We start from the raw sequence: 15,684 nt of genomic DNA on the forward strand, positions 1-15,684 counted from the left end.
TGTATACATGAAGAATAACATTATATCTGGCCAGTCTATGACTTAAATATTACATTATCACTAGTTTACCAGTCTGCATGCTCCATTTTTTAATTTGCAATCAATGTGCTGCAGTGATCTCTCCTACAACAGCACAGCATACAGAGATGGATGTTTCCTCATCACTCACTTTTTAGCACATAGAGACAAGCAACAACATAGAGGGCAAAATACTATAATGTTCAGCTGTCAGGATGTGAATCAGCTTTGGGATGAGGTAACAGACTTGTTAGAATTTCACCATAATCTTTCTATGTTTCCCTCTACTTGTTTCCTCTCCCTGCTCCTTACTCTTCTTCCTTCTGCTCTGCTCCATCTATATATATATAATTGTCTAAGGGGTACTTCTGTCTGTCTGTCTATCTGTCTGTAATGGAAATCCCGCGTCGCTGATTGGTCTCGCCAGCTGCCTGTCCTGGCTGCCGCGACCAATCAGCGATGGGCACAGTCAGGCCGAGAATTAGTCCCTCCCTACTTCCGTCCAGTCAGTGCCCGGTGCCCGCTCCATACTCCCGTCCACTCACCGGTCACACAGGGTTAATGCCAGCGTTAACGGACCGTGTTATGCCGTGGGTAACGGACTCCGTTAACGCTGCTATTAACCCTGTGTGTCCCCAACTTTTTACTATTGATGCTGCCTATGCAGCATCAATAGTAAAAAGATCTAATGTTAAAAATAATAAAAAAATAAAAAAACCTGTTATTCTTACCTTCCGTCGTCCGACGATGCGCTCGCGCCTGCCGCCAACTTCCGTTCTCAGAGATGCATTGCGAAATTACTCAGAAGACTTAACGGTCTCGCGAGACAGCTAAGTCATCTGGGTAATTTCGCAATGCATCCTGGGAACGAAAGATGACGGCAGCCGCGCGCGCGCGCATCGGCACAGCTTCGCTGGATCCCAGTGGGTGAGTATATAACTATTTTTTATTTTAATTACACGGTGAGTGTCCGGGCCCAGGCATAGTGATCTATGTGTATGGTGGCCCCAGCTGTGCGGAGTAGTCGTGTATCATATGAAGCTTTATGGGACTATTTACTTCTATGGCCAGTGTTAGATACTATGTAGGCTGTGATATATATTACGTGGGTTGTGTTATATATTACGTGGCCAGTGTTATATACTACGTGGCCTATGTTACATACTACGTGGGCTGTGTTATATACTACGTTCCTGCTATATACTGCGTGGGCTGTGTTATATACTACATGGGCTGTGTTATTTACTGCGTGGCCTGTATTAACGCATCGGATATTCTACAATATGTATGTATGTATATAGCAGCCACATAGTATATAACACAGGCCACGTAGTACTCCTATATACTACATGGCCTGTGCTATATACTATGTGGCTGCTATATTCATACATACATATTCTAGAATACCCGATGCGTTAGAATCGGGCCACCATCTAGTAGAGTATAACAGGCTAAGATACAAGACTCCTGCAGTCTTTCTTGTCAGAGCAAGAAGGATTAGAGCTGATTTTCACAGTGAATGATAAGTTCAGGAAGCAGAGCGGAGAGGTAGAAGTGGCTAAGTGGGAGAGAGAGGTAGTGGATTTCTCTGATTGTATTTCAAAGGTTCTTATATCCTCCTATACTATTGATTTATGCAAAGTTTTTTGAAAGTATATTTCCATTTTAAGTCATTACTTAAAGAAGTCATCATGTTGATATGAACTGAATATGGATGAAAAGGAGAGTGAATCACTACAATCCGAGGAAATACCACCTGTGAGTCATGGGATTTAATAGCTTCTGACTGCATTGGATCAGAAATGCATAACAGATCAAATTATGTCTGCCCGGTGTTACTATAGAAGTAGCTGGGCATAGGGGGAAAGCACAAGTTTTGTAAGGAACTTACGGTAAATTTAATTTGCCACTGGTCTCATTCTATACAGCAATGCTGAAAAGTAACTTTGCTGTGTAGTTGGGTTTTTTTAACATGGAAAAACATAAAATCAGCACTTTTTCTTATCCAGAAATATTCATTTTTAAAAAATATCAGCCCCCTGGAAATGATATTTGCAGTGGAGAATGTATCACTTTACAATGCTAATAAATTATTCCATTTCCATGTAAGAATCAGATACTGCTCTGTCATCTAATACGACAGTGCGGATAATACAATAAAAGCTATTAAATAAAAATAATATCTTAATGAAGCTCGTTTCTCAAAGGGAAACAGTAAGTAATTTCATCATGTCTGACTGCATTTGGGAATTTGAAATGTCATTAAGTTCTTTTTCTGTCTGTTTTCCCAGCCTAGTAATAATGCAACGGAAGGACAGGCCGTGACTGTGGAAATCATCCTGACCCTTCAACTAGTGCTCTGCATTTATGCCTCTACTGACGACAGACGGGATGACAATGTGGGGTCACCATCACTTTCCATTGGTCTTTCTGTGGTGGTGGGTCACTTAGTTGGGGTAAGTGCTGGCATTTCATTTGAGTTATCCCCATTTTTGTATTATGCCTTTTCTATAGTAAATAGCTGTGTAAAGTAGCAAAGCTTAGCCACTATGAAGATCTTCAGATCTTATATCTGTAGAGCCAGGAGGACACCAAGAGTTTAAAAAAAAAAGGCTGTATATGAATGGTCTTATAAACTGCAGTAAGAGTCACTGTTGGGGCCTAAACCTCCTTGAAAATTGTTGATAAGTTCAAGTGTGTTTTCAAGCGCTATGCTGTAGCCTTGAAGTACTTTCTGAAGTACTTTCTGGCCTGAAATCACGTGAAGGCTCGAGAGAACATGAAGCCCAGAAGTGTCTGTTCTGAGCCTGCCCCGATACTGAGCTCAACTGAAGCCATCGCTGTCTTTAACGGGGAGGGAGATGGGTTGGCAGATGGATTGAGAAATGGTGTATCAGACCGCCCCCCAGTGCACTGACCAGCTATCAAATAAATAATGTCTTTTGGGAAAGTAAACCACGTATTTTGACAATACATGTACAAATCTTCTCAGGGCAAGCTGTCCAAAAAGCTGAAGTGCTTAGTTCAGAACCCATTTATGATCTAACAAACTCCCTTTAAGTCGATGTAATTATATCTTGTAATTTAAGTTTTTTTTCAAATGGTCAATACCCCAAATAACTGTGCATCATAAAAAAAAGTAAAAAAAAAACGGCCAAATTGCTGTTTTTCTATATCCTTCATTCATTTTAAGGTGTCACATAATGCTTTTCCCTAACTATATTATTTATTATTATCCTCATCTTGGTAATGGGGCGACTATTTTGTACTAATATGAGGACAAACAGCTGTTTTTAGTGCTATCAACAAGAATAATATCAAACCATCACATGATTTTGTATACATACAATAATATGTTCAAACAAATGTATACCTTCTAATGCCAAATCTGTTATATTAACCCTTTCCACCAGCATCTTCATCTAATATCAGCTCCAATTGCTGCTGTCAAATAATGTACATGCTATTGTCAGTGTCTGACAGCAGAGTTTATTTGGCACAATCCTAATTCTGGTGCCCACCAATTCCCACCCGTAACGAGATAGGGGGCTCCCGATCAGTTGCCATGGCAGCCACAAGCTTTTTGTATATAGAAGTGATCAAATGATCGAGTTCAAGTCTCCCGAGGAGACTAAAAAATAAAGTAAAGTAAAGAAAAAAAAAGCTTATAAAAAAAAAAAAAAAATATAAAAGTTTGAATCCCGCTACCCTTCCCAGTGTAAAAATAACAAAAGAAAAAAATAAAATAAATAATTTGTCAATGCCACATCTGTAAAAGTCCATATATCAGTGAATAAAATGAATGAATCCATATGGGAAACACAGTAAGGAGAAATAAATGAAACGTCAGAGTTGAATGGTTTTCTTTGGTCGCCTTATCTCCTCCAAAAAATTCAATAAAAATATCACATGTACTCCAGATTGGTATCAAGAAAAACATCAGTTCACCATTAGGGAAGGTGCAGATGAGAATATTTTTGGCCTGAATGGGATAAGACAAAACATTAAACCAATGTTAGTCTATGGGGCGTGTGCATGTCTGTCGGTGGAAAAAGTCAACGAGTGTTTTGAAAACATTAGACTGCATTTGGATGACATATGAGTGTAGACTCATTTCCACGCACTGACCCAATGGAGAAGGTGGAGAATTTTTGATTTCCATAGTCTCCTCATCTTAGAGAATTGGAACATGCTATGCTCACTGTTTGATCAGAGAGAGTCATTTGCATAATCTACCCAATTCTCTTGGATGAGAGACACTATGCTCTTATACCGACCTATCAAAGGAAAAATAAAAAGCCATGGATCTGAGAAAATGATGATGCACACCACTGTTTTTTTCTACACAGTTCTTAATATTTTTTGAGCAGCTAAAAAATAATATAAAATTATATACAATATCCCTGTAACCTAAAAAATAATGTTGCCACTTGGAATCTTTTCCGCTGTTTTTCAGTACATTATATCATAAAATGGTGTGGTTGAAAAGTACAACTTGTCCTGGGGAAAAAAAAGTCCTTAGATAATTCAAAAAAGTTATGGCTCTTAGAAGAAGTTTATAAAAAAAAATGAAAGTGCTGAAACGAAAAAATCACCTGGGAGGGTATGGAGTTAACCGTGGCAAATAAACTTCATTTGGGGTCACACGACCAATGATTCTCTCCTGCAAGAGAATCGGATCTGCTATTCTAATGACTCTCGGCTCAAACTCTGTCAGAGTCTGATCAGAACGTTATCTTAGTGTGATCCGAATTTTTCACATGAGAGAATCGCATCACAGGTGTGGAGAAGATGGAGAACTTATTTTCTCCATCTTCTCCATAGTCTGAGTTTGCTGACATCTGAGTGCAGTCCAATGTTCCACATGCACCGATAGACTTGTATTGGTGCGTTTGATCCGAATTCTGGAATTCATGGAATAGAATGCTGCAATTTGTTTCTCATGCTCAATCGGTATGAAAAAAATAGATCTGCACTTCCCTATAGTATAACATTGCGCCGAGTCCTATCTAATAAAATATTGGATAGCAATCGGCCATGTTATATGCTCATTAGTGATGAGTGAGCATACTCGTTGCTCGGGTTTTCCTGAGCACGCTCAGGTGGTCTCCGAGTATTTGTGACTGCTCAGAAATTTAGTTTTCCTTGCCTCAGCTGCATAATTTACAGCTGATAGACAGCTTGAATACATGTGGGGATTCCCTATCAACCAGGCAACCCCCACATGTACTCAGGCTGGCTAGCAGCTGTAAATCATGCAGCTGAGGCAAGGAAAACAATCTCCGAGCAGTCACAAATACTCGGAGACCACCAAACCAACGAGTACATTCGCTCATCACTAATGCTCATGTTTGGGAGCCCTAAGGTGAAGTCTCATACAAAATCTTGCCTTTGCTTCAATTGTTGAACTCTTAATAGAAATTCAAGAAAAACTCCTAGGATTGTGCAATACAATGTTTCAAGTCCTACTGTCATTTTTCAGCTGACTACTGCGTCCTAATAGCTCAGACTGTGATGTCAGTAGTAACCAAGTATTGACATCAGTAATGGTAAATCACGCACGTTCTGGGAGACCTCAGGCATGTCATTAAACATTCATTAATATTGTGTAATTATTTCTGCCTGTCATTGATGACTACATAAAGTATTCTGTCCGTGATACATCACACAGTAGGAGATCCGAGCAGATGGATTCTTGGAAGAGAGATGGAAATTTACATGTCATATCTTCTTTGAAACTCTCATTAACTTTTACAGCCCGTCATAACTTTACATTATGATGCCCAATATTTCTTGCTGTTGATGGTATTATTCTAATAAATGCTACTATATTTCAATTTTATGAAGGAAAAACTTAAAAATGTCAGTGTGTAGCTGAGCGTTAGTGATACTTATACTTAGTTAATGATCTTGTTTGTTACCAATCTTTCAAAGAGAATTGAAAAGTAGGCACCCATTAATCCCTCCCCGCTGCAATTGTCAATTTTTGGTTTTGCAGTTTCATTTTTTTTCGGCCCTTTCTCCAAGAGTTGAATTTTATTTTTTCTTCATTGACATAGCCACAAGAGGGTTAATTTATATAGGACAAGCTGTAGTTTTCAATGACACCTTTCACTTTACCATATAATGTACTGAAAAAGTAGACAACAATTCCATGTAGGGTAAAATTGTCAAAAAATCTGATCTTCATCATTTTCTTTAGTTTTGTTTCTATGGTTTTCATTATGCAGTAAAAATAATCCGGCAACATGATACTTTAGGTTAAGCCGGGGTCACACTTGAGTGTACAATGCGAGAAACTCACGCGAGTCTCTCGCATCAATTCCCGGTACTGCCGCCGGCGGTTCGGACTGGAGCATTCAGCTGCATAGAAATGCATGCAGCAGTACACTCCAGGCCGAGTGCCAGCGGCAGTACCGGGAATTGATGCAAGAGACTGGCGCGAGTTTCTCGCATTTCACATGCAAGTGTGACCCCAACCTTAGTATGATTACGGTGATACAAAACTTTTTTTTCTTATTTAAGTGATGAGAATAAATTTGGAAATTTGTTAAAACAAATTTGGCTCGTGTCACCATTTTTTCATCAATGGAGAAGTATGAGGGATAGTGCTTTGCACGGCAAGCTATTGTTTTCATTGATATCAGTTTGTGGTATATGCAAAATTTTGTTTGTTCTTTATTGCATTATAGGGAGATGTGGTGGCTGAAATTCGAAAATTTCATTTTTTTTCACTTCACTTTTTCTTGGTTTTTCTTGCGATTTTGCTGCATCTTTTGCTGCATTTTTGTCACGCTACATTTGTCTCTTTTGCATGCTGATAAAGTTTAGTGCAAAACAAAAATATATGATTCTATTTCATCAGGTTTTGGCACAGAAAACTTTGTAAAACCTGATACCTTTGGGTTTTTTTTCAGCGTTTTTCAGAGTTTTTTCACCACCCATTACTTTCAATCGGTGAAAAAAGCTGAAAAAACGCTGAAAGAAGTGACATGCAAAAACCAAGCAAAAGACACAAAATAATGAGGACAAAAAAAACAACTTTACTGCTACTGTAAAACGCAGCTGAAAATTTGCATTAAAAAAACAATAAAAATACTCTAAAACAGCCTAGTTTGAACATAGCCGAAAGCTGATTAAAAGAATGAAAGCTGAGCTCCGATTGGTTGCTGTAGGCAGTAAAGAAAGTATTTTGTCTAAGAATATGATCAATTGCAATCTAAAATATATCTGTATTTTGAATGGTTTAGGCAGTCGGTTTTAAAAAAAGACAAACATTTTTCTCATAAGGACATCACATGTAGATGTATCACTCAAACATTTTATTAAAGGGAACCTGACAGCTGATAAATGCTGCCCGAGCATGGATCAAACACTGCCTGTATGATTTCAGTCTTTGCACAGGTAGAGGAGACCTGTCACTCCAGGGCAGCAGGCAGGGAGAAGCTCCTTGGGTCCCACCTGTCTGACTAGTGTCCTGTGCACCTCAGTCCCCAGCCATTAAACTATGTTTTCTCTGAAAGTCTAAAATGTTTCAGAGTTAAACATACGTTGCTGAGATTGTTCAGCTAGTCCTTTGAATCATATAGTCGAAGCCGTGGATCGGGCAGCAAGCATCAGTTGTCAGATTCTCTTTAATTTCTCTGCATATTATGAATTGGACAGTTCCACCTGTGGTGCGAGCCTGCAGGGTAACTGAACACTCGCTGCCAATTTTTCTCACATATTACAGCTGATCATAGGAGATCATCACGGTGGAGCACTTTATACTGCTTTTGACTGCCAACGCTCTTAAATCATTGGGCCAATCTACACATATATGGAGATTGTGCAGCTGCTGGATTGGGGGGCTGTTCTCTGCCTAGAGAAGGCTGAGATGGTTTATTACCATCTCTGCCCTCCTGATCCCTGTTTACAGCACAATAAGCCCTGTACATACAGATTAGGAAGCAGAAAGTACGTTTCCTCCTCCAGTCCCAGCAATCATGTACGGTAATCACTGGGTGCCAGCATGGCTGGGTTTGAGAAGATCCAGATCAGCTCAGCAGTGCACTCAGGGGGCTGAATTTGCCCTTTAATTGAAGATAAAATGCCAGGCCTAACTACAGAGGAAAGTGTCAATGACAAAATGTATTTAACTCATGAACTGCCCCCAAAGATCTTTTTATGACCTTATAAGAGAGGAGAGGAAATGAGTGAAATAACTGCAAAAATAAATGAATAAAAAATCTGAAAAAAAATTGAACAAAATAAAAAAAAACAAGTCAGTCCAAATAGTTATTTCTAGCCTCGATTCCATACATTAAAATGATTGCTTTGGAAAATGGAACACAGTTTAAATTGTATGTTGTATTTTAGTGATCAGGTGATTAGTTGCGGTCGCATATAAAAACATGAAACAGAAACGTATTTCCATTTTTGAGAAATCTTTAAAACTCTTGAAAAATATGATAATGTGCTTGGTGATCAATCGGAAGAAAATGTCCAGGTCTTAAACTAGTTAATCCGCTTATTGTTAGAGGATTCTTCTATTAATTTAGTGCTAAAGTCTTTAAGTATTTTGTTAATCTTAATAACATAAAATATTTGATTGATATCAGCTTATAAAAGTAAACAAAATAACTTTCATCTACTTGAATCACATTATCGTGCCATGGGTTACATGTTTATCTATGTGAGTAATGGTAATGGGCTGTGTGTGATAATCTGTTGTAATGATTGAATTGCCACCAACACTTGAAGATAATAACATTAATATATTTCTCACTAGATGATGTAATATCCCAACATAAACTGTTCTTTCGTCCTTGACTTTAGATTTATTTCACCGGCTGTTCAATGAATCCAGCTCGCTCATTTGGACCAGCTCTGGTAGTTGGAAATTTCAACACACACTGGGTAAGACAAATGAAAAGAACTCTAAATTGCAGTAAAAGCCCTGAAAAGATGACAATAAGTGGAAATTATTACATTATTTATGACACTGGATGTAAAAAATGGCGACTGCATTAGGTATTTCTCCAATTTGTTGGATATTTATAAAAAATAGATGTGATAAAGCAAGTTTCTTTTTATTTCTTGCTGTATGGGTTTCAACTCTGTAACAGAACATGTACCAAAATTATGCCACTAAGTTATATGTAATGAATGACAGAGTAGTAGTCTGTGTATATTACTGTAGAGTTAAGCAAAAAGATTCACAGGAGCCTTGTCCCGTGTCCACATCTTACTCCATGGCAGTTAGACCAGGGCATTGCTTCCTTAGTTGACTCCTGAATGCTGGCATCCTATGTGCCTTGTTATTACCTAATAATTGCTGGGCTCCACAACATCATCATGTTACAGGAGGCCTATTAACTAACATACCCAGACCCAATCACTATGCCTCATGCTATATCACGATGATATGGGGGCAGAGGTGTATCCAGCTTTTCCTGCACCCGGGGCAAAGGATCAGTTTGGTGCCCCCCCCCCAAACCTCCCCCATTTGAACCTTAACTCTATTGAAACTGTATGACCAAGCCAAGGTACATTCCTGAATCCCCATAATGTTAAAATAGATACCAATAAAAGTAAAATTAATTGAGACAGCGGTAGGTTGAGTGTTTTTGAATATCCATATTGAATCAGGAGCCCCATATAATCCTGCATAAAGGTTAATAATGGCCCCATAAGATCCTCCATAGACACATTTGCCCGATATAGTGCTCCACAAACGTTGATTATGGCCCCATAAGATGCTCCATAAATATATTTGCGCCATATAATGCTGCACAAACATTAATTATGGCCCCATAAGATGCTCCATAAATATGTTTGCCCCATATAGTGCTGCAGAAATGTTGATTATGCCCCATAAGATGCTCCATAAATATATTTGCCCCATATAATGCTGCACAAACGTTGATTATGCCCCATAAGATGCTCCATAAATATATTTGCCTCATATAATGCTGCAGAAACGTTGATTATGCCCCATAAGATGCTCCATAAATATATTTGCCTCATATAATGCTGCAGAAACGTTGATTATGCCCCATAAGATGCTCCATACAGACCCTTGCCCCATTTGCTGTTGCTGCGATAAAAAAAAATCACATACTCACCTCTCCGTCGCTCAGGCACCAGTACTTTCAATATTCACCTGCTCCTTGTTCCGGCGCCGCTCCATCTTTAGCACTGACCCTCAGGCAGAAGGAGCGCACTAACCACGTCACCGCGCCCTCTGACCTCAGCGTCACTGCTGAAGATGGAGCGATGCCAGAACGAGGAGCAGGTGAATGTCGCGCAGCGCAGTGCTCCCCTCCCTGTTATACTCACCTTCTCCTGGTGCGGTGCAGTCCCTGCTTCCCCGGGGCGGCGCTGCAGCTTCTCCCTGTACTGAGCGGTCACCGTTACCACTCATTACAGTAATGAATATGCGGCTCCACCCCTATGGGAGGTGGAGCCGCATATTCATTACTGTAATGAGCGGTACCATGTGACCGCTCAGTACAGGAAGAAGCTGGGGTGCCAGGGAACCGGAGACCTGCAGGGACCGCGCCGCCAGGAGTAGGTGAATATCTCAGTGTGGGAGCGGCAGAATGCCGCCGACGAGGAGCCTTGTTGGACAGCCGCATCATCAGGCAGCCCGCTGGTGCCCCCCTGTCGGGTGCGCCCAGGGCACATGCCCAGGCTGCCCCCCCTGGATACGCCACTGTATGGGGGTCTAGTACTCACAAGAGGTGCATAGGATGCCTGAATAAATGTGCTGATCAAGGAGGCTCTATACTGCAGTGGTCCGGCTGCCATGGAAAACCGATGTAGACCCTGGACCAAGGTCTTGCAAATCTTTTTGGTCAATCATAATGTATATAAGTGCCAGTTCATCAACATATAGCAAATCGAACCTTGGAGGACCTTGATAATGGTCTTTTCAAAGTAAGTGGAGTTTTGCATAACAGAGCTGCTGTCATCTTCTCTTCAGCTCCTATTTTGCACAGCGCCGCTTACTTTGAAAAGCAGTGAATAAGGTCTCGGATGGGCAAATAACGAACACACATTGTAACATCAGAGTAAGGCCACGTTCACACCTTCAGTATTTGGTCAGTAGTTATCATCAGTATTTGTAAGCCAAAACCAGGAGTGGGTGATAAATGCAGAAGTGGTGACGTGTTTCTATTATACTTTTTCTCTGATTGTTCCACTCCTGGTTTTGACTTACAAATACTGATGTAATATACTGACCAAATACTGAACGTGTGAATGTGGCCTAATGGTGAGCTAACCGGACTGAAGGCAAATAATAGCAGAATGCCAGACACAATTGGCCCAAGCCGTCATGCTTATACACATCCTTGAGGGTCAGGTGTACTCTTCACCCACTCCCACTAAAGGGAGGGGACTTTTGCAGAGCCCTTCCCAGGTCCCAATAGCGGGGAGGCTTCTGGCTGGGCACACTTGCCACAGTTAAGTCAAACACACCAATAAACTATATTGATAAGGCAGAGAACCTAGCAAACTAAACTTGGAAGGTGAGGGAGCATAAACAGGGATGTAGGAACCAGAGGTCACAATACACAAGAGCCAGAGACAGACTAAAGAAGCACTCACCAAGAACTACCAACTGTACCACTGAAGTGTAGCTTAATAATCAGTGGTGACCAAGAGGATATGGTGGGATTAAATATCCCTCTCATGGATCACCTGACACCGCTGTGGCAACGCTCACTCTCCATCCTCTGTCCAGTGAGATAGCGGAAGGGGCTAGAAGGGTGCTGAGAAAGGAACCAACCACCCCGTACCTGAACCAGGAGACATAATGTTGCATGTCTCTTGGCAGCAGCTGATGATGGAGAGCCTGGCATTCCGGGACCCCTGATTAGCGTTAGCGCTGGGAGCGATGGTGTTTGGCCTCCTAACCACACCATGCCCTGTACATAGACAAGGCAGGGCCCCGGGGTTGTCCACAATAATGCTTGGCTTTATTTTGTAATAGATGAGGCTCTAACAGACAATATTTTATCTTATACAAACATCAGGATAAATCTTTATCTATCTATATATTTTTCTTATCCCTGCAGATCTTCTGGATTGGACCAATGGTAGGGGCTATCCTAGCTTCCTTAATCTATAATTATGTGCTATGTCCCCAAGAGCAAAGCTTCTCTGAGAAGTTGTCTATGCTCCTAGGAAGAATGCCAACTTTGAGAGAAGTAGAAGAAGATTGGGAAGAAAGACAGGAACAACCCAGGAGAAAATCAATGGAACTTCAGACATTGTAATATTTACTTTATGGGATTGGTGGAAAAAGAACCGTGATGACACTCTAACTTTTCATATTCTATAGGAGACTATAAGTAAGATAGAAGATAGGTTAGAAAATCTTAAAAATGAAGGAAATACAGTTTTTTAATATAAAATACAGACTTGTACCAAATCATTGCATTTTCTATAAAGCTGTTGAAGACAGTGTGTGGTGGGAAAATAAGTATGTGCGGACAATATTACTGGCTTATTATCACAGGAATATCATGTTCAATACATTAAATCAAAGTAGTAAATGAGATCACCACCAATGCAGCTTTTGCATTGCTCAAATGCATCTAAAATGGCAAATAACAAAAATGTTGAAAATATTTAAGTCTTCATAAAAAAAATCTTATTATATTGTCTCCATACTTGCTAGGCAAATTAACATGTCTCCTTGGACTACAGATTACAGACTACAAATAAATCATGTGTGGTCTGATCCAGAACCCACGCTCCCTTCTACATGTCCCCATGCTTTTTGTTAACCTATCAAATGCATGATAGGAAGAAAGTAAAATTGTGGTTGCTTCATTTTTCATTTTTGATGCATTAGAGAAACTGAAGAAATGGAAATATTTGTGACCATAGAGTTTTATTTTACAGGAGATGAGTGATTCGATGTGAATCAAATTAATGTCAAATTGTAGGAAATTTTCTGGACCTGACCAATTGGAACAATTGGCACTTTAATTCACATAAAACATAAAAAATGCTCATCACCGTTTTACACAAAGCAGAAGATGAGAAAGCACAAAAAAACTCATATGGGCTTCCCGATAATGCTTTATGGCTATCACATCACATGGTATAGCACAGCCAATCAGCCATTCATAGCCTGTATAAAAGCAGGGGAAGTGAATGCAGCAGTCACTTTCTAGTGAATCTGGATAGTGAGAAGATGTCGCAGTTCACAGTTTAGTAACGGAGATGAGGAGAGAGAGTGAATAAAACAGTGAATAAAAATTGTGGATAGTGTGTTATATTATAGCAGTAAAAATCAGCTACCATCCATTTATCCATAGCCATATATGTTGGGGTTACTAAGGTTGTGTTTGCAATAAAAAGCTTGAAAAATGTTCAATACTTTCCTAGGAGATCACATGTGTTCCGGGAAATTGGAGGCTTTGGTAATTTCAAAAACTTGACGAAGGAAGCCAATCAGAATTTCAAAAGATCCCTCTTCTGTAATTCACAGTGCTCATTCTAAAGCTATCTCTCTCCGGTATCTCTAGCTCTCTATCACTTCGTTTACCGGGTGCAGCAGTTCTGACACAATAAGAGTTCTTGAATGTAACAGAGCTGAGAAAGCTTCCCCCAACCCACACCAGGCTCTGTATACATAGTCTGTAGACACTGAGCTGCTTATCAGAGGAGGGAGTGGAGTCAGATCAGGAGGCAACTAGTCCTCACAATGATAACGTCCTGGTGATAAAACCTCCATTTTAAGTAAACAACAACACAAAACCAGATAAATGACACATCGATGAATTCAATGTTTTAACCCATGCCTCATGCTGTCCACAGATTACATTGCAAATACCTACTGACAGATCCTTTCACATACAAGTTTAAATTCGCCATGCTGCCTTTCAAAACTAGAACAATCTGTAATGGCAACAAAAGCTAATCCAATAAACTAAGAAAAATGGGAGTTTGATGTGTTGTAACAGCAATTTGTTAATAAATATTGAAAATATAATTGTTTAGCATAGCCGAGAATAAAACTGGTGACATTCACACCTGCTAAACTGGAATAAGATCACTACTTATTAATTTCCTTTCTTAATCATGCATTTTTTTAAACTATTTTATACCAGTGTATTTTTTTTTTACATTTTGTAATAATAATGGTTACTTAGCTTGAAGTTTTTTGTATTCCTTTGGTTGTGGTTCTACTGCAAAACTCACTTTCTTTCCAGCTGATGTTAATGGACAAAACCTGAATATTTGGACAAACCGCAAACACAACCTCAAAACGTATGGAGAGGCTCGACAATAAATTGCAATGAGATATTATGTAATAAAAGTTCAATTTTTATTTTAAACATTCAGAAATGTATAGCTCAAGCTCAGGAACATACAAAGAGTGCAGGAGCATTAGGGCATGAATAATGGTATGCACAGGAAAGATTGCACTATCTAATACATACAAATAGAAAGAAAAAGCACTAAAAGTGCAAAAACAATAGGAAAAAAAATAAGTGCATAGTGCATGTTACAAGTATTAAAATTTGTTCATAAGTTGTGCATGGGCTTTTAGCCTAAATGTACTAAGTGCTATTAAACAAATCAAAAAAATGAAGCTCATGTGAAGCTCATGATATTAGAAAAAGTGCAGTACCTGTAAAGTGCTGAGTGCAAAAGCGTCCCTGCTATCTAGCGCTCTCACCCCGACAGCGCCGCTTCGCTTCTTGCTTCTTCCATGGGGGCGTGTTTTTTTTTAAATATTTGGACAAAGCCTGAATATTCTGCGATAGCATTTGAAATACAGTATACAAATCCAAAGTTCCATTAAGGGGAACCTGCCTGAGGTTAGGGTAGCATAAATTTGCTAAGAGGTAATGTTAATGATAACAGGCTGTCCTGGACCCATGTCCTCACCGTAACCCTAAGTCATGATACTGACATGATTCTCCTTAGTCCTTACAATTGTTGCCAGTTACATGAGAAATATTGGCAACATTTTACCACTAACCAGTAGACTATAAAGTCAATCATAAGGGAAATATTAGCTACAGAAACCTTTTTAGATATATATATATATATATATATATATTTTTTATAACTTTACAGCTCTTTATTATTTATTGTATGTATGTAGTTGAAATACCACTGTATTATACCTGCTTTAGATCTACCAGTTCTTTGAATTCTGAGCTTTGCATAACTCCTCCCACACCATTGATTGGCAGCTTTCTGTGTACACTGACCATAAGCAGAATGTAGGCAATCATTAGTGGGCGTGGGGGTGGACTACCTCGTAGCAGGTTTACTAGTCCTCTAGTGATAATCAATTGCTAAGACAGTGGTTTTATAAAAACAACAATAAGAAGCTCAATAGGTGACACATTGATGGAAACTGAGTATCTCATTTAAGGCAGCAAAAACCTATTGACAGATTCCCTTTAACGAAAAACAAAGAAAGCTTTCACTCTGCTGTATGTCACACTCTGTCTTATGTATTATAGATAGTTGAACACTTCTATAACTGTTCTTCAAGTAGAATTTAATTAAAAATAGAAAAAATGTTATACACCCACAATGCTCGACAGGTGCAGTTCTGGCTCATCTGCTCCCTTATGGCCTCTGATTTCTAGTCCATCCTCAACCCAGGGCAAATGTCCTGAATTGGCTACTCAGCTAAATAATAACTGC

General features: G+C 39.5%; 1 protein-coding gene across 1 annotated transcript in view; it reads left to right on the top strand.

Annotated features, from left to right (window-relative positions):
* Positions 1-15,035, top strand: part of LOC143817009 (aquaporin-2-like) — a 31,999-nt gene extending 16,964 nt beyond the window's left edge. Inside the window, exons 2-4 of the mRNA XM_077298051.1 lie at positions 2,310-2,474; positions 8,836-8,916; positions 12,081-15,035. Coding sequence (XP_077154166.1) covers positions 2,310-2,474; positions 8,836-8,916; positions 12,081-12,281 — 447 coding nt within the window. The 3' untranslated portion in view covers positions 12,282-15,035. The remainder of the gene's footprint in view (positions 1-2,309; positions 2,475-8,835; positions 8,917-12,080) is intronic.
* Positions 15,036-15,684: the final 649 nt, after the last annotated feature.

Source organism: Ranitomeya variabilis, chromosome 3 (genome assembly GCF_051348905.1).
Source record: "Ranitomeya variabilis isolate aRanVar5 chromosome 3, aRanVar5.hap1, whole genome shotgun sequence".
Classification (NCBI taxonomy): domain Eukaryota; kingdom Metazoa; phylum Chordata; class Amphibia; order Anura; family Dendrobatidae; genus Ranitomeya; species Ranitomeya variabilis.